This window comes from Falco cherrug, chromosome 3 (assembly GCF_023634085.1).
Source record: "Falco cherrug isolate bFalChe1 chromosome 3, bFalChe1.pri, whole genome shotgun sequence".
Classification (NCBI taxonomy): Eukaryota; Metazoa; Chordata; class Aves; order Falconiformes; family Falconidae; genus Falco; species Falco cherrug.
Genome location: NC_073699.1, coordinates 117026247 through 117052883, shown reverse-complemented (window position 1 = coordinate 117052883; position 26637 = coordinate 117026247). Strand labels below are relative to the sequence as shown.

Sequence of the window (26637 nt, the reverse complement as noted above, 5' to 3'; positions counted from 1 at the left end):
TGAGGTGTCACCAAGGGTATAAGTTTAATAATACACACACACACAAAAGCATTTGTCAGCTACATGATAATCAGTAACACATAGTGATTGAATACAGGAAAAACTCCACTGAAAGCCCAGTTCTCGTGTGACTTCTCTGGTATCTCCCACACAGATTTACTGGGAAAGAGGTTCTCTTTAAGGTGAACATGTGTGTGCATGTGCACGTGGGCACACACATGCACAAGAATTGTTTTCTAACAACTACCAAAATAAAAATACTAAAATATTGCTGAAATAAAAATAGAGACATGAGCCTAAATTTTAGAGCAGAGACACTGGAAGGAATCTGAAGGACTTAAATTCCTTTTAAATTCAGTGAGACATAATTGACTAATTCATTTAGGCTTTTTCATTATAATCCCACCTGGGACCTTCTCCTCTTCCATTCCTGTTGGTATGTCTCCATGCTTATAGACACTGATAGTAACCTGTCCTGTTTCAGAACCATACTTATTCTTCACATAGATGCTGTATTTTCCTGTATCTTCATTGCAGACTTTCTCTATGGTAATTGTGACAACTGTCCCCTTCACGTCCATTTTGTAACGATCTTTAAAGACAATAACCTTCTCGTTTTTGAACCAAGTGATTTCTGGGTAAGGATCTCCAGATATACAGCAGGTTAAACACAGGGTCTATTGTAAAACAGATAGCAGAAATAGATTATGAAAATATAAATGAGCAAGGAAATTCAGTTGATGAGAAATTAAGAAAAATAAAAATCAGTTCTCTTAGATTTTCAATAGGTGATATTCTAGGACTATCTGCTCCTTTTCCTGATATCCTCCAGTATAATCAGGATTAACCTGACTGAATTCACTGGGCCTGGCTCATATTCGTGCTACTGCCTTTTTATAGCTTTCTTACACAGTAAAGTGACACTTAAATAGGCACATGGTGAATTTGCAGTTACTTTACAAGATTTTTGTTCTGCCTGTGTGCCAGTAAAGGGGACTCTGACTCAGAAATGCAAGCAGCAAATTGTTGTGATGGGAAAATCAGGTCCAGCACTTAAAGGCCTTAGTCTAATCCTATGAAATGGGAAGACAATAGAAAGGATCTGGCTGTGAAACAGACCTCAGAAGCACTAATACCAGAAACCTGCAAGAAGGAGGTTCTGTGCCACAAAAAGCACCTATACGTGCAGAAGCATGTGCATATTTGGAAGCACCATCAATAACATGAGGGGCTGATACAGGTATTGTGGAGGATACCACTTCACACTTTTGGCAACTGCAGTAGCTCAGAAAAAGCTGCTGGGAACAGACACGAGGGGAAAACAAGTCCTTTTCTCCCCATCAGTTATTCTTCTGTGTCTGTGCAAGGGCCAATTATATGAACAGTTACTCAATATTACCTTGTCCTCCATGATGGTGGCAACATCTGGCAGACCTTGAACAACTCTGGCACGACCTGGGAATGAACAAATATGACCTTTTAATTTTACTTATCAGTGCACCACTTGGCTTTGTTTTGCAGAAGGAAGGAAATTAATTTACTTACGCTTTTCTGCTATTGCTGCTTCCCTGAAAGTGAGAGAGAGAAAATTATAGTGGTTTTATTTATTAGATGTATTTTAAACACAGAATAGGACACCCAAAATAGACTTAGCTGTGAAAATACTTAGGCAGGAACTTACTTTAGCCTTCTGTGCTCAGCCAGGGCGTCTTCAAAGGCTGCAAGGAATGAAAGGTTTTAGGGAACCATTTGTTTCATTGACTTGGTACGTTTAACGTAATGCATCAGCATTGGAATAACAGGTATTTGTGCACATATATATGTATAAAATTATAATCTAGTAAGTATCTATATCAGCTTTAAGGAAATATGACTCTATATTTTACTGAAATAAGTGGGATCTAGTACTGCCCTTCCAAAGGGAAGTCTAGAGGAGGACTAACCCCCAACTTTGAAGAGTTTGGAAAAGTCTGTAAAGCTGAAGCCACACTGTCTTTTCCAAGATGCTACCTATAAGCTCTGTTGGCCTATGGAGGGATCTGACACATCCCAGGAGCAGCTGCCCTCCCGCTCATCCTTTCCCCAGGAGTGCCTTAAGCCATGGCAGGAAGGCTGCCTGAAGGCTTCAGTCCTTTCTGCGGTGTTCTTCCTGTGTTTCTTCTGACTTCTGTGGGCACCTCACTGTCCTTAACACAATCTCATAGTGTGCTGTCATGGAACTGTGGCTCCAGCTCAAATAAAGGTGAGAGGAATCACTGCCCATAATTTGAAGGAATCTTGGAAAGCAGCTCAGGTATATCTCATTCCTGCGACGGTATTGTTTGACTTAGCTTACCTTGTCCAGACAAGTCAGTTGACAGTTTGCGAGAGTTGTTCCCATCAAATAACTCCAGGGTGTATTTTCCTTTATCTGCATCTGTTGGGTTCAGTATGTGAAGCCAGATCTGATTCATTGTGCTTCCAGCTTTCAGTCTGTCACGGCTTTCCAGTCGTTTGTCCCTAAGTAAAGAAATGATATCATTTCAATAGTATTTAGTAAAGCCGTATAAATTAGAGCACTAAATTTTTTTTAGACCTGTACTGGTTAGAATAAGAGAGTGGGAGTCAGCACCTCACTGTTAATTTCATGGAGAGTTATGTACTCAGTCCCTTTTGAGAACCTTGTGGGACACCTAGTTGTGCTTTTAGGCAGTTTGCCAAAGCCCTGCAAACTCTACAAAGGACCTCTTAGTTCTTAGGGTTTAGGTGTTGAATATTTGGAAGTGTTTAGACTTTAAACGTTATTTGAAATTGGCCTCCTTATACATGTGTGTAGGTGGTATCTAATAAAACACCACTTCTCTATTTTATGAAGGCATTATGAGACTAAATTAGCTAGTGTTTGGAAAGAATTTTGTAATATTTGGGAATATTTGTTGTTCAGAGTTCATAGTGGGGGAATAGAGTGGTTTAGGGAAGTAAAAGTAGTAGAAAAAAAGAATTTGAAAAAAACCAACTTATTTTCCTGTCTGTAACCAAGGTGGCTGTAACTCAGCAGCTTAAAAGCATCATTATTATTCAAGTAAAGATCACTTATAAATATTTCTGCAGTGTTAAGATAAAAATAACACGACTGCTTATTTTGGAATTCCCAGACACATTTCAGGATGCAGAGTAAATTGTGTTTTTCAGCCCTTACTCAGATTAATCTACCATTGCCTTAAAAAGCTCTGGGCTCAGGTCCAACATGTTTTAATTTTGATGCTAAACAGTTGCAAGTAATGGTAGTCCAGAAGCGTTGCAAATATCTTCTGGGGACTTACTTGTGATACCAAGTTGTTTTCATGTAGTCTGTGTAGTACTTCACATCTGTGTAGATTTTGATGCCTTCTTCAGTAGGTTGAATTTTCAGAGGTGTAGCAGAAAGAGCTAATAGTATAATTGAAAGACTGAAATTGAGGATGGCGTTCAAGAATGCAATTTTATATGTTATGCAAACAAAATCCCAGGCAACCTATTAACATTTCTCTCTGGAGAACGTGGCTAGCTGAAGGTGGGGTGGTATTCTACCTCTTGAAGACCCTGGGTCTTTTAGCAGCTGGTAGAAGAATGTCAGCATCTCTTCTAGAGACTTGGGTCTGGAATACACATCTCATAGATAGAAATAGTATAACTTGGCCAAATTCCCATAGCAAGTGATGTGACAAGGAGCAGGCTGCTGTACTTAAAGGTCACAGAATTAATTTGTAAGTGCAGGGGGTTTTATGTCCCTGACCATCCTCCCTGACAGTTCGAAGGTGCTTCTAACACGAAAGGAATAATAAATGGAAGGTAGGTATTGTACTTGATCCGAACTCAGGGACAGCTCCTGGGCAGCTTGCTCTGATCATGGCACCCCACCCTTCTCCCCTTCCGTTATTACTGTGTCAGCTGATGAGAAGATGACATACCACTGATCTTACACAGCTCCTTGAGAAGGTCTTCAAAGGCTGCAAAGACATAAAGATTTACGTGTCTATAAATACAATTTTTAGCAAATCACATCTGCCCTACCAACTTAATTTAACTGTGTAATTAGGATGTATTGTATCTAGTAGTTATTTATTGTCTTTTTGTGTTGCAAAGCTTACTGAGAATGGAGTTTTTGCCGCTGACTCATTTATTTTTAGATGCTGGGCACTTCTTACTAAATTTAGATGCTTCTATCTTCCTTAGCACTCAACGTGTGCAACAGACTGCCTCCCAGAAAGCAGATTTATGTATCAGGTTTAAGTGATAGATTCCAGATGTCACGGTAGGATCTAATCTTGGGAAGCAGAATCCTCTGATTGATGCTGAGTTGAAGTGACTGAAAAATTACTGAGCTTTTAACTGTGGTGCTTGACAGAATTTATAATGCGGTCATAGCTTGATAAATGACTACATATGTAAATGACATTACGATGTCAGCATTGCATATTTATTTTTCAATTTTCAGAGCATATTCAGAACACTGAAAAGTGTTCTTTTCAAGCAGGAATCTGCAGTAACATGTAATTGTATTTCCACTTGATGTTGTCTGTAACTACTATTCTGTTATAATTCAGCCTAAAATTTTTTTCACTGGTGAGGGATGCAGAGTGGAAATGGAAGTTTGTTCTCCTGATGCTTTGGGGGACTGGCTGAACTTCCAGGAGTGAAAAGTTGTCTGTGGGTTATCAGTTGAAGTACAGTATGGACAGATGCAAAAACCCCTTCTGAGACAAGATGCAAAGGAGACTTTTACTCTGTTCACTAGACTCTGTATAACTCTTGCAGAATAAGAGACTGTTTTAAATAGTGCATTTTATTACTCCAATCTCACGTGAAATACTTGTGATTTTTAAAATTATTGGCGCACATATATACATATATATGCGATAGTAGATAGGAAACTCTTTACATTTGACCAGTAACTTTTAATGCAAGTTTTAATTCCTATAAAAGCATGTAGGTACTGTGGTAATTAACAGTGTGGTAGAAAGTTATGAGATTTGTTTTTAAATCCAAAATGAATCCCAGGCAGGGGTGTGAATATGTATTATTGCCTGATAGAATGTTCTCTTACCTCCTTTTGTGAGATCAAGTTGGGTATAGTCCTCTCCTCGGTCATCTGAAACAAGTGCTTTGTATTGGCCCTCATCTTCTTTGGTTATCTAGCAAATACATGTGTACATATGTAATATTTATTTTTTTTAAAAAAACACAAAATGAAACACCCCACACACCCCCAACAGAAATTTCACATAGCATTGAAATAGGGCAGGGTTTGGAAAAAGGGGAAAAGCTGAGATTTTTTTCATCCCTGTCAATAAATTTGGCTGGACTGATCAGAAATGAGAGTAAAAAAAGGTATATTGCTCCAGAACCTCCTTTGAAAGGTTAGAGGGGCCCTGGTTCGTTATGAACTGAAACATTGTCAGTTATGGAGAGTCAGTATCTCAGCTTTTGCCCTCAGTCACCATGTAGCACGTTGGGTGCCCTTAGTGGTGTAAGGTACAGCTAGGTCTGGGACCCAGTGATGACAAATGCCCACTGCTCCATAAATTTTCCTTGTGTTGCTTTGCTGATGCTCTTGACTCCCGGTGTTCTTGCTGGTCCTCAGACCTGTGTGAGCAGAGATTCCCATTCACATACATTTATCTACTTGTGTTCTATAGGTGATTTGGCTGTTTGAAATTAAGGTGGAAAATCAAACACAAACAAGATTCGAACTAGCCATACAGAGATAGATTGCGCTAAAACTAACTGCACCACCAAGCTCCCTTTCTTCAGCTGGTTCTTCTGTGAGGCGGAGTTAAGATTACAAGGGGCATTATATCAGCTTGTCTTGCCTTTGCTATAGGTCAAGCCATAAAATTTCATCCAGTTATTTCTGTAATGACCTCAGTAACTTTTTTTTGTTACTAAAGTTCATCTTCAGAATAGGCAACCAGTCCTGATCAGAAAACCTGAAAAGCTCATGCTTTTCTTTTTAGCCAGTCAGGACACGTTAAAACTTTTAACAGCCACTCACTGTTAAAAACACCTCATTTCTAATTCAGATCTATCTGACTGTAATGTTAAATGGCTTCTTCTTTTGCGCTTTTCTCAGCATTTGTTCAGTTTCTTTCATTTAGTGGGCACTACCCAAAACACACATGGAATATTAATAAGATCAATCCGTATTTTTTGCATTTTCATGTGATTACCACAGCCTCTGAGTTGTTTTTTGTTTTTTACCTGTTTAATACGAAGAGTTCCTATCCCAGTCTGTGGATCAAACACACCATCTGCTCGTGCTTTCTTATTGAAGAACCATTGGAAGCTGGTGTCCTTTCTTAGGTTTGTTGCCTGTTTGAAGCCAACATTTAGAAGTCAGGGTCCCAAATGCATTTTATTTCTGAATGCCTGGCTGTCCTTCTAATATGAAACATCACTTGCATTAGAGGATTGTTACAGAATCTTAGAAACTTCCTTCTCTATTAAAATTTCTGTCCAAGAAATACTATCTCAATTTTCTTTTTAACTCAACATTTTAATCTTAACTTTTTTACTTAACTTTCATTGGTTTGCAGTGAAGCATTTGGATGAGCACTGTTTATACCCTTCCCTTAAAATTCACAAGTAAAATTTAATGTTAAAGGAATTCAGACTGTGCAGTTGCATCACATAGCGGTATGTACCTTGCAGGTAAGGACTACTTCACAGTTCTCAGTAACTTTCCATTTCAAGTTCTCTATAAAATGTGGACCTATAAAAGAAAATAAACGTCTTTTGCAATGCATTGCCACAACTCTCAAGTGTTACCTGCAGAAATGCCTCCATCTCGTGGTGAATCCCCGCAGTGCGGTCTGTAGGGAGTAATGCGCCCTACTGAGTTCCGCGTGCAATAGACATCACAATTTAGAACATGTAATTGTTGCTAGTTTTGTAATGTCCTTAGGTAACGTATCTTTGTTGAGGAATCCTATATCAAAATGTAGTTAATGATGCTGCTTCACCAGTCCTTTATGACTCTACTTTGCATCAAGTCAGTGTAGGAGCTGATAGATATTTCCCAGGTGAACTGCAATTGAATAGAACCATATAATTTCTGATTTTCTTCCTGATTCTGAGAGGGTAAAAGGGGGGACAGATTACTTTATATACACTTTCATCTTACACTAAGCATCTCTGCAGATAGGAGACTAGACCCATAGTCTAGTGTGGTATCACACTTACTATTAAGTGAATATTTTTATCCCCGCTTGAAGGGGATCACCTTTCCAATTGTAGTATTTTTTCTCTGAAACTGTTTTATAAACGTCCTTATTCATGAATATAAGATGGTGGATAAAATTTAAGTGGAATGCATGTTTCGTTCTTTTTAAATTTATGTAGATAATCATATTTTTTACAAGGAAAGTGAGTGGATCTTTATTACATGATATATATTCCGATTGGACAGTTTTCAGAATTCAGAAATGTTCCGTGTTGCAACACTGATGCAGAAAATCAATACTGAGGATTGTCTAGCATAGCTAAAACTATTTAAATACATTATTTTGATTTCTAAGAGCAGAGCAGAGTATCTTAAGGAATCCTATCCTATTGTATTAATCAGCTTAAATAATACGCTTTTAAAAGATGATGTATTTAGGAAAAGTATTTAGAGTGAAATAGCTTTGCTTAGGTTTTGCCATCTCATTGGTGTAGTTCTGGCAAGTCATTAACCTTCATCTTATCTTACCCTGCTTTTTCTTCCATTCTCGCCGTTTTGCATCAGCCTCCTCTGCAACTTTAGCAAAACCTATGAGAACAGCAATGATCAAAGTCAACAACCCCCCTGCTCTTTCTCAGTGTAACACTTTAGAAATTTCTGATCACAAAAGGTATTATCATTAGAGCTGTGATGTTTGTTTGAAAGACATCTCTGGCACATGAGTTACCTCTGGTCTCCACTGAGAACACTGAACAGGTTTAGAGCCATCGTTCTTTCATTGAACTGGTTGCTGAGAACCAAACATTTATTTTCATTAAAAAAGAATCTTTGAAAACCTGACCATTATGCATTTAGGAAATTAAATAGGAGTTTTGACATACAAAAAGGTAGGCTAGAAACCCTGAAATTAAAATATTTTAAAACTAAGAGACATAGAAGGCAGTGGAGAGCATAGATTTTACCTCTTGTAGACCACTGTATTTAACTTCAATTATCTCTACTTCCTTCATTGGCAGTAAAGTCGGCACTTTTAGAGCACAGTTCATCAAATTTATTTTATATCCTGAACTTGGCATGTGCTGAATCGCTGCCTGTTTCTCTGCACTGTTTGTAAAGGGAGTCAAGTAGACTCGACATTTTATAAACACTTTCCATTCAACAAGTTCAGAATCTTTAGAAGGTCACTGGAAAGCAAACTGCAAGAACTGAAAATAGAGGTAGACACTGTATGGGGAAGCACTTGTATGAGAATCTTGTTACTTTCTATTTTTAATTAATTTTGAAAAGGTTCTCTGTAGTAGCATGTACAAGGACCCTGTACATTTCATGTTCAGCTTGCTTTGTTACTCGGACTTGTCCTCGAGTACAGCTGACACTGGTTTCTTTATTGCATTCAATTTAATGCAATTAACCAGCTGTTAAATACACTGAATTTTCGCCCTGATCCTGTCCTGAGATAAATGAGTACATGTAATAACATGTCATACAGTTTACTGCCAAGACAGTTTGCCATAGCAAGATATGTAAAATATTTGAAAAAAATAACTAAGCATTCCACTGTATATTTTGCTTTGGCAAACTGTTTTTGTGATCAAGGACCCTAGCTATAAGATCAAAAGCTTCAATTTATGTTAAAGAGAAATTCAGATTTCTTACATGATTCCTGGACTTTAAATGTGTCCTAAAATAAATATTTGTTCTCCCCGTTCCCAGTGTGGCATTATAACTGTTGGAAAAACTTTGGGGCCTTAAGTGCCTCGAAGACTTTCCACTGAGCATGGCAGTCTATATTTGACCCTGAATTTCCACTTACATTCATCCACAAGAACTAGGGTGAATTGATTTTTAGCTTTTCCATCTTGCAGCTGGGCTGTGTACATCCCTTTATCATCATCACAGAAGTTCTGGATTATCAGTTCTACGAGACCTTTTCCTTTGACAAAATTTATCTTATGTGTCTGTGTAAAACAAAGGAAATATGATAAACTGAAGAGTTTTTCCTCAGCAGAACTGTTCCAAGGTCAGATCCTGGCACAGCATCTTCTACAACACTCAGAGATTACAGTCCTTTTGTAGATGTATCCTTATATTCTTCCCTTATCTTACAGGAGTAATGAAGCCAACACATTCTTGATATTCTATATTCTGGGATTCATCTATTATATTCTTATGTACATAGCTGGAGTAGAATTGCTTACAGCAGAACTTGTATCTGCGAGAAAGTTTCTGTTAAAACCACATAACACAATACATTCTTTCTTGTGGATATTACAGACTTTTCTGCTTACCAGAATTTCAATGGCTTTTAGTATAATAGGAGTGTTGCACTTAATTACGCATCTGTGGCACGTAGCTGCATATTTGGGCAATGATTAGTAATACTGCCACCCTCTTGACATCATGCAAGCACTACTGAGCCTTTTATACATACACCCCGAAACCTGCCAGATGCTTAGACATAAATATCATCATTATGCCTTACTGCCTTGTTTGCTCTAAGCAAATATTATTGTTGCAAAGAGCTTGACAAATACTTTGTAATCGTGCATAACCACGTCAGTTCTCCAGTGTAGAAAAGACAGTTCTTGGAACAGACAAAGCTTTCAATAAATTTCCTAAACATTGCTTTAAAAAAACCCATTGCAATAACAGCTCTGAAATTCTTTGGCCTAGCCCTATCCCTTTGTTACATCTATTCTTTTTGTTATCTTGGCGTTGCTACACTGCATGTAACTGACAGGCGAGTGATTTATATTGTTCTTCATTCTCAACTGTTCGCCCCTCTGATCCTGTCATTCCAAATACTTTTTAAATGTTATAAGATCAACTTGATATGGGAAGACAAGGAAGAGGCTGGAAATTTTTTTTTTAATGTATCAGAAGCTTGGAATGCACTGTAACACTTGATGCAGTGTTATTTCCAGTGCTTCAGACTGAGAAATAAATCACTTTCATGTGCTCTTAGAATTCATGAGATTTATCCATATTTAGTTCAAAGAGGTGGAAAGCTGCAGCTTTGCTTGGTGAAGCAGAAGAAAAATACCCTGTCTCACTGTGAGAGATAGTATTTCTTTAGCATCTGCTGAAATGAGTCAGGTTTGTTCATCCAAGACAAAGCTCTCTGTCGTGCACAGGTGCATTTGTGGTACCAGATGAATTGCATATGACTGAGGTTTGTTGTCAGGAAATTCCTTTAGAAAAGGGAAGTCTCTGTCAGAGGCAGCCTCTCAGGAGGGGTGGATAACAGGAAAGCTGGATGTTCTCTGAGTATTACCACTGAAGGTTTTGCTGGCCACACCACTGAGGAATATTGCACCGTCTTTAACTAACAGTGTCAATGCTGCAGCCTTGCTTGATAGTACGATTCACTGCTTGAGAATCAGACAGGTGGCTTTATGCATAGTGGAAAACCATGCCCTAGAGTATTCCTAAACCACACATCAAAATATCTGATGGAAATTTAGAAAACTGGGAACGTACTCATTTGCTCTATCTCCCTGTTCAGCAGAGGGAAAGTAAGTCAGAATTAAAACCAAAACAAAACATACTGGAGTACTTGTAAGCTCCTTGTCATTGAAGATTAAATGCAGCTTTGCATTTGGTGACAGCTTTTCAACCTCCAACCACAGCCGCACTTCTCCTTTCTCCAGAACATCAACGTTCCATCCAGATATCAGCTTGATCACTAGAAAACAGAGAACCATGGAGGGGAATTCACAGGCAAAACACGAAATTTGGCTCAGCCAGGGTTATGCTGGAGTTCCCCCTTCCAGATTCGATACGTATGGTAGTGGCTTCTTACTGGCTCAACTTACATGGGTTCCTGATTTCATGGCTTCGTTTTAATAACTTGTCCAGATCTGAAATGCAAAGAATAACAAGTCATTTAGATTAGGACGACTAGGCCAAAACAAGTCCCTTGTATCAATTTAATTTGTTAATGAGCTTTATGTCAAGAATATTGTAAGTTCAAAACATTCAATAGCGGGGAGGGCTAGAAAACATTGTGAAGATCATTCTTAGTTATGTCCAAATAAAATGTTGGTTGTATCAATTCAAGAAACGTGTTAAAGAAGTTTTAAATCACCGTGATAGTGTGGCTGTGTGTGAAATCTGAACTGTAATGGAAAAATGACCTTCTAGAAGCACGGAATCTTTTCTTAGGAGTCTGTAAAAGAAACTGCCCTTGAGCCTTCAAGGAATGGGAAACATCTTTCTAATGATGCCACGATTATTAAGTGACATCAGTCACTTACTATTCCTCTACAAGAAACTTTCCTTTAAACATCTAATATTAGAAAACTATGGCACATTAGATTTTTGTTCTTGTCAGTTATTAGTTTTTACCTTCTTTTGTTAAAGTGCAGCTGGCAGAGATATCATCATCTACATCCGTGACCTCCACTGAATATGTACCCAGATCCTTTTCTGATGGGTCTTTCAGTATAAGCTTAGATCTTAGAAATAAAAGTAATAATAAAATGGTTTTCATTTATGTCTTCTGTAACAGAATGCAATACATTTGATACACCTGGAACATTAAATATAGTACTCTGTCATTTTTATATGACACTTAGGAGCAAGGCAGAAACAATATCAATATGATGACTGATGCTTCCCTTTTGTGACCTGATGATTATGCTGAATGTCCTGTTTCATGGACACCAGAGCTGAGAATCAGGGACAGAGGTTTGCAGTTCAATAGCGTGTATGTATTTTAGCTGGATATTGGAAGGAGAGGGAAATGTTTGGCTTCATATTTTTGTCAGTGTTTAGTGTGTTCTTTATTTGACAGTCCAAAATTATTTTCTCACTGTGTGTTACATACTCACTTATTGCCTTTCTCCTCAGTCTGAACTCTGTCAGCATCTGGTGGTCCTTCATTATCCTTTGACCAGATAAATTCAGAGGAGTCATTCTTTTCAGGAGCTTCAAAAGCCATATAAATGAAACCTTCTTCATCAACCCCAAGTTCAATTTCATTTGTGCCTGTATGGGCAAAAAACCCACAAAACATTCCTTATCAAAACAGATCAGGGCTTAGCTTCTGGACATCTAGCTCAAAAAAAGGAAAAAAAAGATGGTATACAGCTAGTGTAAATTAATTTGAGCAGTTTGATTTGCTAAGCTTTATTTTGATGGAGGTTCTTTCTTGCTATGAAACATGTAGCTGATGTTTCATAAGCAGTTTTTTACCAGAATCATCGTAGTAGTTACAGACTTGCACAATCTTATCACTTTTAGTTTCATACCAGGTTTGGTTTTAGCTACCACAGGATCTGAGGGGAGTGAAGCTGGTCCAATTCCAGCCTTGTTCAGTGCTCTTACTCGGAAAATATAGCATTTCCCTGTCTCCAGATCTGAAACCTGCAGGAAAGAATGACAGAAATTAACATAAGACTAAATGAGAAGCAACACTTGGATACTAAGTGCATATACAGACCTTCATATGGGTGGTGGCGACAGACTGCTTATTTATTTGTTTCCATTCCTCTGACCCTTCTTCACACATGTCTACATAATACCCTGTAACTGGACCTGCTCCTATGTACAGTGGTGCTTCCCAGTGCAGCTTTAGGGATGAGTCTCTTATTTCAGTGCACTTCACATCATAAGGAGGACCTGTTCAAAGAAGGGTAGGCTGTCAACAGTACCATTTAAAAATGCAACCAGGTGTGATTTGTTTGAGCTTGAGATCAGAAAGCAGAGAGTTTTAAGATAACAAGTGAATAGGGGGTCCATAGGAGATGCTTTCCATGCTAATTAACTGTAGAGGTAGGTTCTAGAAAAAAGCATACATCAGCTGGTCTAATGTTATTTGCTTTGGTGTAACATACAAAAACATTGGGATATTAGATCCAGATTCTTCATTCTCTGGAAACAATATTATTAAAAATACCTGAGTGCTGTATCTGTATGATGCAGAAATAATACCCTATGTCTGAATTGGAACTTACCTAGAAGTGTTTGTGTGCTTCTCTGTACTGGGAACCACCCTTACACAGTTCTATAGTTTTCAGAAGTCCCTTGGAGTCACACAAGAGTGAGGAGATAACTAGTATACCTGGAAAAATTTTTCTGGCTGCTGCTTTTAAATGAGAGATACCTGGTTCTGGCATTGTCCATTCCTCACATTTGAACAAGTCACTAGGTTCAGATACTTCCCCAACACCAGCCATGTTCATTGCACAGGCACGGAATTCATACAGGTGGCCTTCCTCAAGGTTCCGGACCTTTGGGTTTAGAAGTGCAAACAGACAATTAGTACAGCCCTGCATGGTCGTAGTTTTGTGAGGGTAGGAAGAGAGTTCTAGACCAGAGGAAGTAGAGGAAAACCAGCTCATCCCTTGTTATAGCTATGTTTCCCACTATGCTTAAAGAAGGACAGTATTTGATCTGAAAAGAATACCATGTAAAACCGTTGAGGAATCGGCTGAGTATTGACTTCATGCCAGTCTAGTTCAGATGTATCGTGCTGATCCAGGAAATATCCCAGAATCTTTGTTCCTCCCTTGCGCTTCGGGGGTTTCCAACCAATGGTCATGTCAGTCTTCCCACAGTTTAGAAGAACAAACCCGTGCGGTGCTGATGGACAGGCTGTGCAGCAAAGGCAGAGAGGAAACAGGGTATATTGTTCAGTGCAGGTTTGGGATTAGGGATTGGGAAAAGAGGTGTAGCTATGGGATGAGTGGGCTGAGGAAACCTCTGTGTGCTCATACCAGATACAATTCTGTTTGTGTTGAGGCCCCTTAATACCACTTTTTGCAGTGTAAGAATATTTGAAAATGACCAGATTCTTATTTGGAAGTCACAGCCAAAGTCATGGATGTGTCTCAGGATGTTTCTTGCCTGTTGTTTTATGGTTTGTCTGACGGAAAAAGATGGAAGTAGTGGATCAATAAAATGGAGAAGATGGAGGGTTAGATACTGGCTAATGTGTTTGGTGGGATTTTGTAATTGCCCTGGAGAAATTCACAGTGCTGATTTCAAGATATCAGCATAATTGAGCACTTAAAATGGTCACTTGTACCAGTGCCAAATTAATACTGAAAATGTAACACGCTGCTAAGTCAAAACGCTAATTATTTCTGTCCACCCTTGACAAGTATAATTGATGACAGGAGCTGCAGGGTACAAGAAAATCAGTTCCCTGTTGCTTTGCTTTGCTTATCTGCTCAACATTATTACCATTACATGTAATGATAGCTACATGTGATAGATACATTTTCAAGAGATTTAATTATTGCATGTATGTGCATGTATATGTTACAACTTACCGATAGCTGGCCTTACAGTGATAGGATCTGTTTCTGGTGAGCTTTCGCTTAGTCCCGCCTCGCTGACAGATTTCACACAAAAGACGTATTCTTTTCCAGGCTGCAGCCCAGGAACAGTAAATCTAGGAGACCAAATTAATATGTGTGGTTTTTACTTTCTAAAGTACAGGTAAACAATCTCTTGAACAGACAGAAATACATTTTAATAAGGCATTGTTACTATACAAAATCATTATTCACCATTACAAATTACAGTGCACTGTGGTGTCACATAAAATGGCTACCAATAAATCAGTAAACACAGATCAGGTAGAAAGGTATCACACTGCTGGCTGGCATTGTCAGTAGAATAAATAGGACTTTTTAATGGACTTTTTCTGCTTGACATGTGACCCCCCCAGCTAGAGAGGTATTCTAAATCCTATGTGTGAGTGACACCAACTTACTCTACTGGAAAGGAAGCAAAAAAAAAAAGGAATGTGGTTCTACTGGTGCTACAAGGTCTCTAAACCTTCTGCAGATCCACACTCTATGAAGATATACGCAGACTTTGCTGATTGTCTGGCTTCAGATGTAAAAGTGAGACTTTGAGCAATATTTAATTCTAAAAAGAGGACATGGTGTTTGTGTGCACGCAAGCCTGTGTGTGTGTGGTGAAAGAAGTTCTTTTTTTATCTGAAATATGACTCCAGCCATAAACAGAAGTATCCAAGTTGGCACCCTGTCTTCTCTCAATGGAGTATAATAGCTGAACTCACTCGTTACATGTCACGGGCTTATTATTGACAGTTTGCCATTCTTCTGTCCCAGTCTCCCGACAGTATATGTAGTAGCCAAGAGGCTCCAAGCCATCCTTTAACTTATCCCACTGCAGAACAACAGATGTCTTGGTGTCTCTGAAAGCTAAAACCTGAGATGGTGGAGGCAGAGTAGCTAAAAAAAGAAAAAAAAACACTGAGAAAAAAAGGGGTTTTAAAAATTTATAAATAAAAAAAAAAAGTGAGTTGGCCTGTTGGATTTATTAACTTTTCCAGAGCACCATTTTCGAATTACCATGGGCATTGTTCCAGTCTACAGCCTATATTTTTATGTTTTATGGCAAAAAATATGGATTTGCCATATCTCATATTCCTGTCCCTTACAGCCTGTTGATTTTCTACAGTTACACCTACTTAACCACCTGAAGTAGAGGAGAAAGGAGACTCATATAGTAACTCTCATTAACTCCACTGTGAAATGGGACCTGTTTCATTGCTGAGAAAAAGGACAGTATGAATGAACACTAGGGCAACTTTAATATGGGAGAATATAAAAAAACAATGAGTGCTCATCTTGGCGAAGACTGCTATTCTATCTGAAGCTCCCAGAAACAGGCTGCTTCAGCAGTCGTATCATTCCTTCCAGCACTGCTCTGTGTAACCTCTCTCTTACGCAGCGCTGGAAGCATACTTGGATTAAACACAGGCTTCAACTGTTTCTTACCGTATTAGATGTAATTCCCCCATCATTGCTTGGTTAGATTTACACTGCACTGACCAACTGCAAAGTAATTAAATGAGGATTTAAGGCTTTAAGAGATTTCCTGATATCAAAGCAACTGCTGTGTAGTCATGTATCATGAAGTTTAAAGGAAAGGGCGACCAGGGGAACCCACACATTACTTCATAGTACATCTCCTTTTCCATATCATTAGTGTAGAGCATATTAATGAAATAATTACCCAGTTTTGCTCCGGCAGTTACAGGCTCACTGGGCAGGGATGGCTCACTGATTCCATACTTGTTAACAGATCGCACACGGAAACAGTATGATTTTCCTTTAACAAGATCAAAGAGTGCAAATCTTGGGGAATTAACTGGCATATCCAGATTAACCATTTGCCAGGAGTTGCTGCCTGCAATTGACTGTAACGAAAAAAGTGATGATTTACAACTCAAGTTGTACAACTTAAAACCCTCCTGAGGAATAACAAAGCTGATCTTTACAGGAAAGTACTTAAAAACAAAAACCCAAACAAAAACTCAAACCAAAAATGTAAATTTGTTTCTAGTTGATATACCCAAACTTTTCCTCCTTGGCAACAGAGGGCCCCTTTGCAGCAGAAATGGTACAACAGATGGGAAATGAGTATGTATAAAAGCAGGTTGGTAGAAGATACTAATTAACCTGCAAAATGATTAGTGGGGAACAGGAGAGTGAACTATCGTGCAGTTCTTCACAGCTTTTCCACACTTAAGGGCCCACAGGGCAGCAACAGTCTTCCTGTTAAAACTCTGCTACTGTTCCATGGTGTAAAACTTACTTGTTTATCCTTTGTTAATCATTACTACTTGAGTCAGTGTCAAGAGTCAGGATCATAGCTCAAGTAAACTGTGGAGCTGGAGAGAGGCTGAGCAAGCCATTTTTGAGGCTGTAGTTCTCCAGTTATCGACACAGTGAACAGACTTGCCTATTAATAGTGCTGTAGGCCATCTGAGAAATAAATGTTTCTGTTCTGCAATTTCTCTTCTGTGTGGTATTATTTTCTTACCATTTCCACATAATATTTCAGTGGCTCTTTGCCTCTTGGATCTGGTTCGTCCCAAGCCAAAGCCACATAATCTTCTCTGACTTCACTTGCATGAACATTGGTGGGTGGCAAGGGAATTTTAATATGTCCTATGGGAAGTCAGAATAGGCTATGCTTTAGTTATAAAGTCGCAGGAAAAAAAAAGTTCTTTCACAATGGATTATCTTTTCTTACTGTAAAGTAACATTCTTCAATATAAATGAGGAGACTTAAAGCCTTTGGGGACATAGGGGCAAACCAAGTTTATTATAAAAGGCTGTGCCGTTTAGGATAGCTTCTGATACTTGTGGAGCTTACAGTGATGTTTCACCATATATTTTCCTAAGTGTGTATTCTCTGGAGTCATTTTATTACAGTTCTCCTTGTTAGTGCAATCATTCTTCTCAAAAGAATGGCTCAGCATAAATTTGAACTTACCTTCCAGGTCGTCCTTGAAAATTTCTATTGTCCTGCCTTCGTCGTATGGAATAACTGTAATATCAAACAGAGCATGTTACACTAAGAGAAGATGCTTGGGGCTTGTCAAGAAAGACAGAGCCCAGGACTGTGTCATTTTGTTATATGCATAATTATATACATTTCATTGCACATACAATGAAATGTCATAACTGGTATTTTGATCTTTTTCTGTTCAGAGTAGTACTAAGGTGGGTTCAGCAAAAGCACAGCATGGCAGGATGTTGCAGTGATATTTGTGAGAATGGGGAGAATCTGGGTAAACTGCATTCAGTTATGCCTGCAGCCTCAGTTTGCTTGGTTTTAGTACAAACCTGTCACTCTCTTGTCTTTGCTGGGGTCATATGTTGTAACTGGATCACTGGTTTTTGAAGGATGACTGATGCCCATTTTATTGACAGCCTTTACTTGGAACTGGTATGTCTGTCCTTCAGCAAGGCCCAGGACAGGGTATCTGCAGGTTTTCACAGGCTTGTCATTGCATGGGACCCAATTCTCTGACCCCGCAACACACCTGAAATGAAACACAGCCTATCGAGTTCCTTTGTGCTTTTTCTACAACGTGATCTTGAGCTTTTTTTGCTCAAAGTTGATTAACATACAGACCTTTCAATGTAGTATCCCAGGATTGGACTTCCTCCATTGTCACTGGGTGCCACCCAAGAAAGAATCAAGCTGTCTTTATTTACATCATGGCATTTCACATTGAGTGGGGACCCAGGTGCGCCAGGTGTTTCTGCTGCAGCATCTGTAGAAATATCAAGTGATGGTGGATACATTTTTTCTTCTCTGTACCAAAATTTTCATTCAGTAGCTTAATTTTAAGTGTCTAAGGGCCTACATCCAAGTAATACAAGTCATATTTTCTAATACCTAAATCACTACTGAAAATGCGACGTTTTGATAATTGTATCCATGCACAAAACTGGGAGAAATTTTCTTGTATGTGAGGTGGTGGATTTCTTTATGCCAAGGTATTAGGAAAGGAGCTTTTGTTCTAGGTAGGATAGAATCCTGCTTATACCTCTAACAAACACGTAAGTGGTCTGCTCTTTATATCCATCCAGTGAGGGGACGCGGATAGTGTAGAATCCCTCATCTTCTTTGTAAGCACATGACACTGTCACAGAAGCCTCCTGGTCTTTGTACTTTAGTTCCCGATGTTTGGAGTTTTGTAGCATCTCACCTGTGAAACATGAGAAGGGATAAAGGAACTACACCTGAACTGGTTGAGTCAGGAGTGGCATATTTCCAAATGCAGAAAAAAGCAGAAAGCAAGATGAGAGATCTGTAAGACACTCCTGATACTATTATTATTGTGCCTCTGAGTTACAGTCACGGACTCTGATCCTTCTTTGATACTATGCCTCTCTGTTCCCTTTGTACACGAATGCAGAGCAAAAAGCATGGTTCTTCTCCTGAAGAGCTTGCAGTCCAAGCAAAAAAGAGTAATAAAATGTGGCTTCAGATGAATTAGTCAGTAAAAGGTACTCTTCGTATCAGGTAACTGGATGCTCTGAAGTCTGCCAAATATTATGCCAGCTCTAGCTGAGGATACATTACTGCTCAGCATGCAGGATCTTTTGTCCGAGCGGTGCTCAAACCAAGAAAATGGAATGTCACATACTGTGCATTTTGTGTATATTTATCAGATCTGAGATATACATGCTACCCAAATTCTCCTCAAATCACTAAAGCCCGATAGGTCCTGCTATTTTCACAGCTGATTCTGGCAGAAGTGCTGGAATGACAAGAGCAGTCTTACTGAGTTGCTTCTGCTTCCAAAACTCAATAGCACAGAAAGATTACTAGTTTGGCTAAGATTGAAATCGTTGATTGCCAGCAGAACAACACAGCATATCCAAAAGTTTTTTTAACTGGAGAACGACTGGCTTTTCAAATGCTTGGCATTTTCACTGTATAGAACTAAGGCTCTTAAACTATTCTTATGAGCAGAAATGTCATTGCCTACAAAAAATTTTAGTGGCATCATCCTTCTAAAAATGAGGAAAATACACAAATTACATAATAATATCTGTATCTTGAGAAGAGCTGGCAGCAGCTCAAGAATCCTGAGTCTTTATTCTCTTCTGTGAACATTAGCTCACAGCTATGAATTCAAAGGGCATATTCACATAGGTAAATGTATATAAACTTAGCTGTTGCATACAAACCATCTCTGAACCAGGTAATGTCTCGTTGGTGTTCAAGTAAATCAGAAGAGAAGTAACAGGAGAGAGTGAAAGGCTCCTTTTCTCTTGAAAATAAGGCTTTCAGTGGAAAAGCAAAATCTGCCTCTCTGGCCATAAGGGATCCTATGAAATAAGAGTAAAAGTTAGTGTGATAAAGAGACTTCCCAGAGCCTTCCTCCTTGCAGTATTTTTATTATCATATTTTTGGAGTGGTACCTGAGCCTTGAACTTTTAATGTGCAGTCAGACTAATAGGAAAAGCTATAGTTCAGGAAAAAAAAAATATAAAATTGCTTCAGGCTATAAAATTAAAATAAATAATAACAACAACAACAATCATTTACTCACTTTTATATATTTCTGAATCAAATCCTGATTCTTTTCCATAATACTCTGTAAGACAAGAAGAAAATACATTTAGCAAATCTCATGCCGTTTGTCTCCCCTTCAAAAACATAGTGATGCTCAGCAAACTATGTTTTTCCCTCAGACCAGCTCTTAATGTGAACCTTCAAAGTGTCGTCATGTGGTAAAACATTAATTCATTTGACAGCTGATGACCTTTACAAACATCTGAGGATGCATCTACATAGTAAATTGTTTGTATGACTATACTAGTGTAAGTCCAACTGCTTTAAATGCTTATGGGCACACAGTTATTCATTGCTAAAGAAGTTTTTTTTCAGTTTGGCTTTTATCTTTTTAAGCTGCACTAGGCAAGTTATGCTGAATAAAAGCATGCATACAGGGAGCTACAACTTTTGTCATATAAGTGTACCAGTATGGTACTGTCCAAATTAGAAGCGTGACGGTCTAGGATCACCCAGAACTGTAATGCTTCAATTATGTCCCTGTTTGGAGACAGAGGATGACAGCTACTCATTGCCACATACAGCACAGAGAAGGAAAGAATAAAGTGCTGGTGTCAAGAACATTACTGAAAGTAGGATTTGGCCAAACCCCTGGGTTTAAACAGCATTCCCAGGGGATGATGTGAGTTTCTTGAAGACTACCAGTGACTGGGACTTCAGGCTTTAACCATAAGAAAGGATATCTGTCCTGAGGCACTGAGGTAATTCCTGGAGCTGAGGGAAGTGTGTCCCCTACTAGATCACTTGTTTCGACAGCCGTGGGTTCTTTTGAGGCATCATATAAGAATGCTGGCCCGCTTCTCTGGATCTAGCCTGTGAGAACTGCTGGCATTGTAGCACAGAATGAAATTATTTGGAGCTGAAATCTAAGAACTGATGCACTTAACAAAGGATGAAATTGAGATACTTTCTTATCTTTATAAGCTACAAGAAACACACATAAAATAATGCCTATTTTTTCAGTGAATGAAGCTTGGCAGTAGCAGAGCTCGCTCATAAGCAAAAGATGAGGACTGAGTATTAATAGCTGAAGAGGAAAGAAATAGAAAGTGCAAGAGGTAAAGTGCAGCCTCATCTTGGGTCCCTTGAGAGCCTTACTGATGTCGTTAGGGAAAGTGAACTTCTGCTGTAGGAACCACGGATCCCAGAGACCCTCCCCTGGCATCAAGGGCATTCCAGACAGCATGGGGCCAGGAGAAGAGATGCCATCAGCCTGCCTGGGGGATGAGGAATGTTTCCAGTGGAGGCAGGATTAAAGCCTTGGTGTAGTCTCTATTTTCAGAATGTTAAATGCAAATAGCAAAAGGAAGAATCATGTTACTGGGATGGCATTAGACAGAGTCAAAGGAGAAGGAACATTGTGGGCCTCTCACCCGCAATCACAAGGAACAATGTTTGCAAGCTGTTTGAAATGCTGATCAGGCCTGATGAAGGACAGTTTAATTAGGCACTTAGAGGTGAAGAGAGCAGTCCCATCCAAGGTTTTCTGTGATAGACCACAGCCTTAATTCTATCATCATGCCTGCTCTGGTCCTAAAGATTCTGATGGGAATTGGGAGGAGTATGTGATTATTGCCATGGATTATTTTTTTCAGACAGCTGCTTCTGCTTTATGGCAAAGGCCCAGTTCCTGAGTTCCGGACATACTGTAAGAACCTCTGTAGAAGAGAAGCATTGTGCACCTAGTAACTTTTTCTGTATTTCTGCATTAGCTTAAGGGGAATTTAGGAATCTGGGAAGGCTTGCAACCAAAGGTTTTCTGGGCTGTTATACATGCCCCTCTAGAACTGGTGTATATGTGCTGTATATTTTCAGATATGCTGAATTTTGACACTTTAATTAAAGGATCTGAAAGATATAATAAACAATACACTTCTATTAAAATTCTAGAGTCACATTCTTCTGTATGCATATGTATCCCCAAATGGTTATTAGATGTGATCAAAATATGGCATGCAAAGAATAAATATGACAGTAACATAACCCATGGCACAGCCAAGAATATTATTAAAGCACTAACAATAAATATACTGTCTAAACCAAAGAAGACCCCTTCTGTCTGAAAAAATAGTTCAAGCTGGCTTTGCAGTTCAGTGGGTTGCAGAAACCCATCTCTTCCTGACCAGTAAAATGTCCAAAGCAAACCTGTTCCCCTCCTATTCATCTGCTACCATTTGAATTGCCCCCCAGACTCTGTCAGTCCTGCTGGAGCACTTAACTGTCTAAGTTCTGTAGGACTATTCTGTTCGGACTTTTTATGTCAAAATTGGGGGGTTTAATATATATTTATATATTTTTACATACATATATATATATATATATAAAATGTGAACAGCTAAACTATGATCCTATGAGAGTGCACTGCATATTTCTTAAACCTTGATATAATTTCCCTTTTGAAGTACTGGTAGTTTACTTCCTTCACCATAAGCCTGGATTTCGCTTGTGCAGAATGTGAATCTACCGAGTCTATGTCAGTTATTTTAAGAACAGCACAGATCAAAAAAGAAAATCTTGTATTTGCTCTTGGTAGTTACTGATTTGAGAAAGAAATAGAGTATTCTTTGCAATATTGCATTGAGAGAACCCTTTGAAAGCCACGGTACTTGTTAACAAATTTCTTGTTTATCTTTAGAAATGCTGCAGACTCTTTCTAAGCCTATTATGTATTTAACTGTATGGCTTTTTCATATCAGTCCAGAAGAAGTAAGTACCTAAATTTAGTACAATTTTAGCACAGTGGGGGGACAGCTGTGTCCCTGGAATCTGAAAGATTTTTTCTGACTCCAGAAGTGACTGAGAAAGAGAAGCCATTATATCAGCCATATACATATTAGTTAGTGGTAGCTAAGGATTATTTTAGCCAGTTGTGCTTTCTCCTCACTAATAACTGGGAGCAATTCTCCACTCCTTTTAACAGAGTGCTCACTTCTTTGTTTTTCCAAAGTGCTTGTATGTTCCTATGATATAATGTATAGCATTAAAAATATTTCAAAAAATCTAAAGAATTGGAAAATTTAAAACCAAAGGAACATTTATACTTACTCCTGACAAGCACTGTAGCAAATGAATAAGCCTCGCCATATTGATTCTTAACTTCAACACTATATTCAGCAGAATCTTCCATGGAGCATCTGGAAAAAAAAATATTTCCCCTCCTTTTTAGCTTTCAGTTACTGTTCATACTTCACAGGAAAAATTCAAAGGGTTTCTCCTTTAGTCCCAGAAGTTAGAAGTAGATATTTGCTTTTCATCAAGAAGCTGCTTTTCCTTTTGATTACAAGGATTTCTTATAGTTAGTGGTCAGTTTTTTCTCTTGCTAGCCAGAAGCAAAACATTCCAAGTAACGAACAAGCAAAAGCCCTGTGGAACACTTAGTTCCACCGAAGATATGCATGTATCTTTATCACATGTATAGGTCACAGAGTTGAACTAATCTCAATTCTGATTACATTGATCCATCCTAAATCCATTGGTATGTCTGCTTGTGAGGTGCTCTTAACGTGCATGGCCTTACCCGGAATGAAAAATTCTGGCCATACCTAAAAAGAGGAGCAAAAATAAATGAGGCTCTAATTTTTTTAAAATGATTTTTGAAACCTTATGAACTGCTGTTGAGATTGCTTCCTAATGTCAAAGGTTTAGCTCAACCACAACACACTAAAGTCAAGCAGAGATTCCAGAAGAATTAACTTTTTTTGTTTAGCGTACACAAACTGGGCATTTCTGGAAAGCGCATCTTACTCATCTGAAAAAACAACTCAGGCAAGAGCACATACATTACCTGCTGATATGCAGGGTCAGCATCCCAAACTTGTTTTTTATCCTGTATTTTCCTGCTGGGGCTAGGCGAGGATCGATACGAACTCCATTTTTATACCTAGTTGAACACAAAGGAAACATGCTGCTTAGGAAAGAACGGAGAAACGGACTGGTAAAATTAACACTTTATTTCAAAATTAACTATATTGAAGACAACAGAGGTACAACAGAAGAGAGGAGTAGACACAATTCCTTCTTTTACAGGTCTCCCACATCAATCCAAACCAGCCTTGCAGCTAACCTAGATCCCCTCCCATAGCCCTGGGTGTGCTCCTTCCCCAGGGCTGCTTGCGGGCTGCCTACGGGTGGCTTAGCATTGGCTTGTTGCTTCCTCCTCGGTTTATGCTCCCTGCTTTGCAGGTTGTGTGAGGGAGTTCGAGCAGCTGTCTCTTGCTTCTTTGTGTTCACTGGGGATCTGTGGGAGGTTCATATTCTCTTTGCTCTTTGAATAATTCAAGGAGGTTGTTCTGGAAGGACACAGGACATCAGGAGCTCTGACAGTAGCAGAGTTAGCTGCCTACGAAGTCATTAGTAATCCAAATGTTTGCATACTTCAAACCTTCCATGGGAGGAATGGTCAATCACTTTAACAAACCGATCAAAGTACAATTTGAAAATTGTTTTTTGAGGTGGTCTTTTATTTTTTTTCTATCCTGCTGTTATTAATAGTAAATGCTGCCGTCAGGCCCAGTATGTAACACTTCCTCTCCTGTAGTTTGGTAAATACACAAAACTGAGTAAATGAAACGGTTTCTATTTTACAAATTGTAGACGCAGTAACAGTTTAATGCTAAAATTTGCATGGTAGACAAGGTAGCTAGCTTTGATGATGTGTATGTGTGCAGTAATTTAATGCTGGCAATAGACTCTGGTTTCCAAGATTTAAATCCTGAGCTTGCCTGCAGGATGGAGGATGGCACCAAGGGAAGCAGGGAAATCTACACAAGTATCAGTCCTGTCCCAGAGGGAGCCCCACAGGACTGTCCACTGCTTCCATGGCTCACTGAATACTTAATTTCTTTACTGGTCCCAACAGTGGAACTGGAGAATTGAAAGTGTTTCCTGTAATTTCTGAAGCTCTCGCTTCCTTCCTTCTTTCTAGCAGGACACAGATGTTACTCCTCTGGCTGCTTCCTGAAACACAACAGTTAGACCACATGGGCAGCGTGAGTCACTGCTGTCAGCTGACATACCAAGTAACCTGCGGTGGTGGGGAAGCCAGGACTGTACACGCCAGCATCACTTCCATCCTCTCCCAGACTGCATGTACTCTGAGGGGAATCCAGAACATAGGTGGGCGTCCTGAGCGCAGCTCAATGTATTCCTTCTCCACACGTGCCTTTTCTACAGCCTAGGACAAGGATAAACTAAATAAAGGCAATAGAAAGGGATTATGTTCTAATTATACATTCTTTTACAAAAGGGACATGTGGGAATATGCTTCAGTGGCAGGAGTATAAGGTCTTGTCCTTATTTCTAATGGCTTTGATGTTGTCCTAACACCTGATTAGGTTTAGTATCCTCTCCAGAATGCTAGTTAGTCTTGGCAATTTTAATCCTGTTGGCATTTCTGCTACTAATAGAGATGTCTAATCTGACCTTCCTCCGAAGGGCCTTCCGGTCAGCTCTCACACGCAGCAGTCTGCAGTTTTGAATAACCTCCTTTTCCAACTTTTCCATGTCATTCCCAAACCGAATTCTCTTTTGCCCCCTCTGTTCTAGCTCTAGGATGGCAGCCTCTCTTCTTAGCTTGTAATCCCTGGAACACAGGATGATAAAAGCCAACTGAAGTTAGGATAATGGTTTTTATTTTGTTTTGGTCTTTTTTATTGTTGTTTTATAGCACATATTTTTGTTTAAATCAGAATAAGTGTTAAGGACAGAAACATCATCTCGTATGCCATGTGAGTGGGAATGTCAGGCAATTATGCCTCATAGGAATCAGCAGTACTACCACGAGAGATAATACTTTAGTGGCACAAGAAGGGGACCCAGTATTTGACCACTTTTAGTCCCAGGCAGTGAACTGGAAGAGGATTAAAGGGAGGAGGGATGTTCCTAGCTACTTAGGTTGTTCAGCCATCACAGAAGGATGGACAGCAGGATCATTGACCAGATTTTCTAGGAAAGAAGGAGAGTCCCATCTGTTACTATTAATTTATTAATCTTACTGTATTTTCCATTTATTCCTATGAAATCTGGTTTCTTTTAAGCCTTTGCTTGTGAGCAGGGCAATATTACTCATTATCACAAGGCGCTATAATTTAATTTCCTGCATTTTAGTTGAGAACTGGGGATTTTCTTTTTAAAGGAAGAACCTCTTGATTGAACCTGCTCTTTTTGCTTCCAACAAAATGAGTTGGAAACTGTGACCCCTACCTACAAGGGTGTTGTTGCATACAATGGTTGTATTTGAGTTATAATGATTTCTGACTTACTCTGGTATTTCGGAGGTCAAGGCAAGGGCAGCTGCTATCGATAACTCTGAAAGGCTGAAAGTCTCTTCTTCCTCACTTCCAGAGGCAGGTGCACATAAAAGAATCCAGACAAGGTTCCATAATTTCATAAACTCAAAATTAAAAAAAATCTGTGAATGCTCTGTGCTGAGTATAGAAAGTCCTGTCTGGACCCGATTTACTTGGCCTGTCTCTAACTCTGGCTTACCTGGATTTGAACTTTTTCTTTCTAGTTGTGGAGGTCATTTGCAAGCTCTGTTGCCTTTCCTCCTTTTGCTCCTCCTCTTGGTGGTGGAAAAAGGTTCGGGTTCCCAT

General features: G+C 39.1%; 1 protein-coding gene across 1 annotated transcript; it reads right to left on the bottom strand.

The window, feature by feature from the left end:
- MYOM3 (myomesin 3) lies at window positions 1–26637 on the bottom strand. The gene is made up of 35 exons (XM_027813827.2): window positions 26531–26637; window positions 25466–25625; window positions 25060–25217; window positions 23829–23924; window positions 23090–23178; window positions 20022–20066; window positions 19657–19797; window positions 18507–18668; window positions 18089–18230; window positions 17797–17996; window positions 17444–17497; window positions 16988–17115; window positions 16178–16361; window positions 15216–15390; window positions 14458–14579; window positions 13590–13777; window positions 13287–13413; window positions 12624–12802; window positions 12433–12547; window positions 12013–12169; window positions 11528–11637; window positions 10996–11040; window positions 10729–10865; window positions 8994–9138; window positions 7709–7768; window positions 6663–6730; window positions 6220–6330; window positions 5066–5153; window positions 3930–3968; window positions 3303–3408; window positions 2336–2499; window positions 1682–1718; window positions 1546–1568; window positions 1400–1455; window positions 1–677 (listed from the first exon to the last, which is right to left on the bottom strand). The coding sequence occupies exons 1-35, from the start codon at window positions 26635–26637 to the stop codon at window positions 378–380; spliced, it is 4218 nt and encodes a 1405-aa protein (XP_027669628.2). The 3' UTR covers window positions 1–377.

Excerpts from the sequence above, each read along its gene's own strand:
- MYOM3 (XM_027813827.2), bottom strand. The coding sequence starts at position 26,637 with ATGGGAACCCGAACCTTTTTCCACCACCAAGAGGAGGAGCAAAAGGAG. Across the intron at positions 19,798-20,021 it reads TGATTCAGAAATATATAAAA|GATCCCTTATGGCCAGAGAG; the intron begins GTGAGTAAATGA and ends CTTATTTCATAG. Across the intron at positions 1,456-1,545 it reads AGCAGCAATAGCAGAAAAGC|GTCGTGCCAGAGTTGTTCAA; the intron begins GTAAGTAAATTA and ends GTTCATTCCCAG.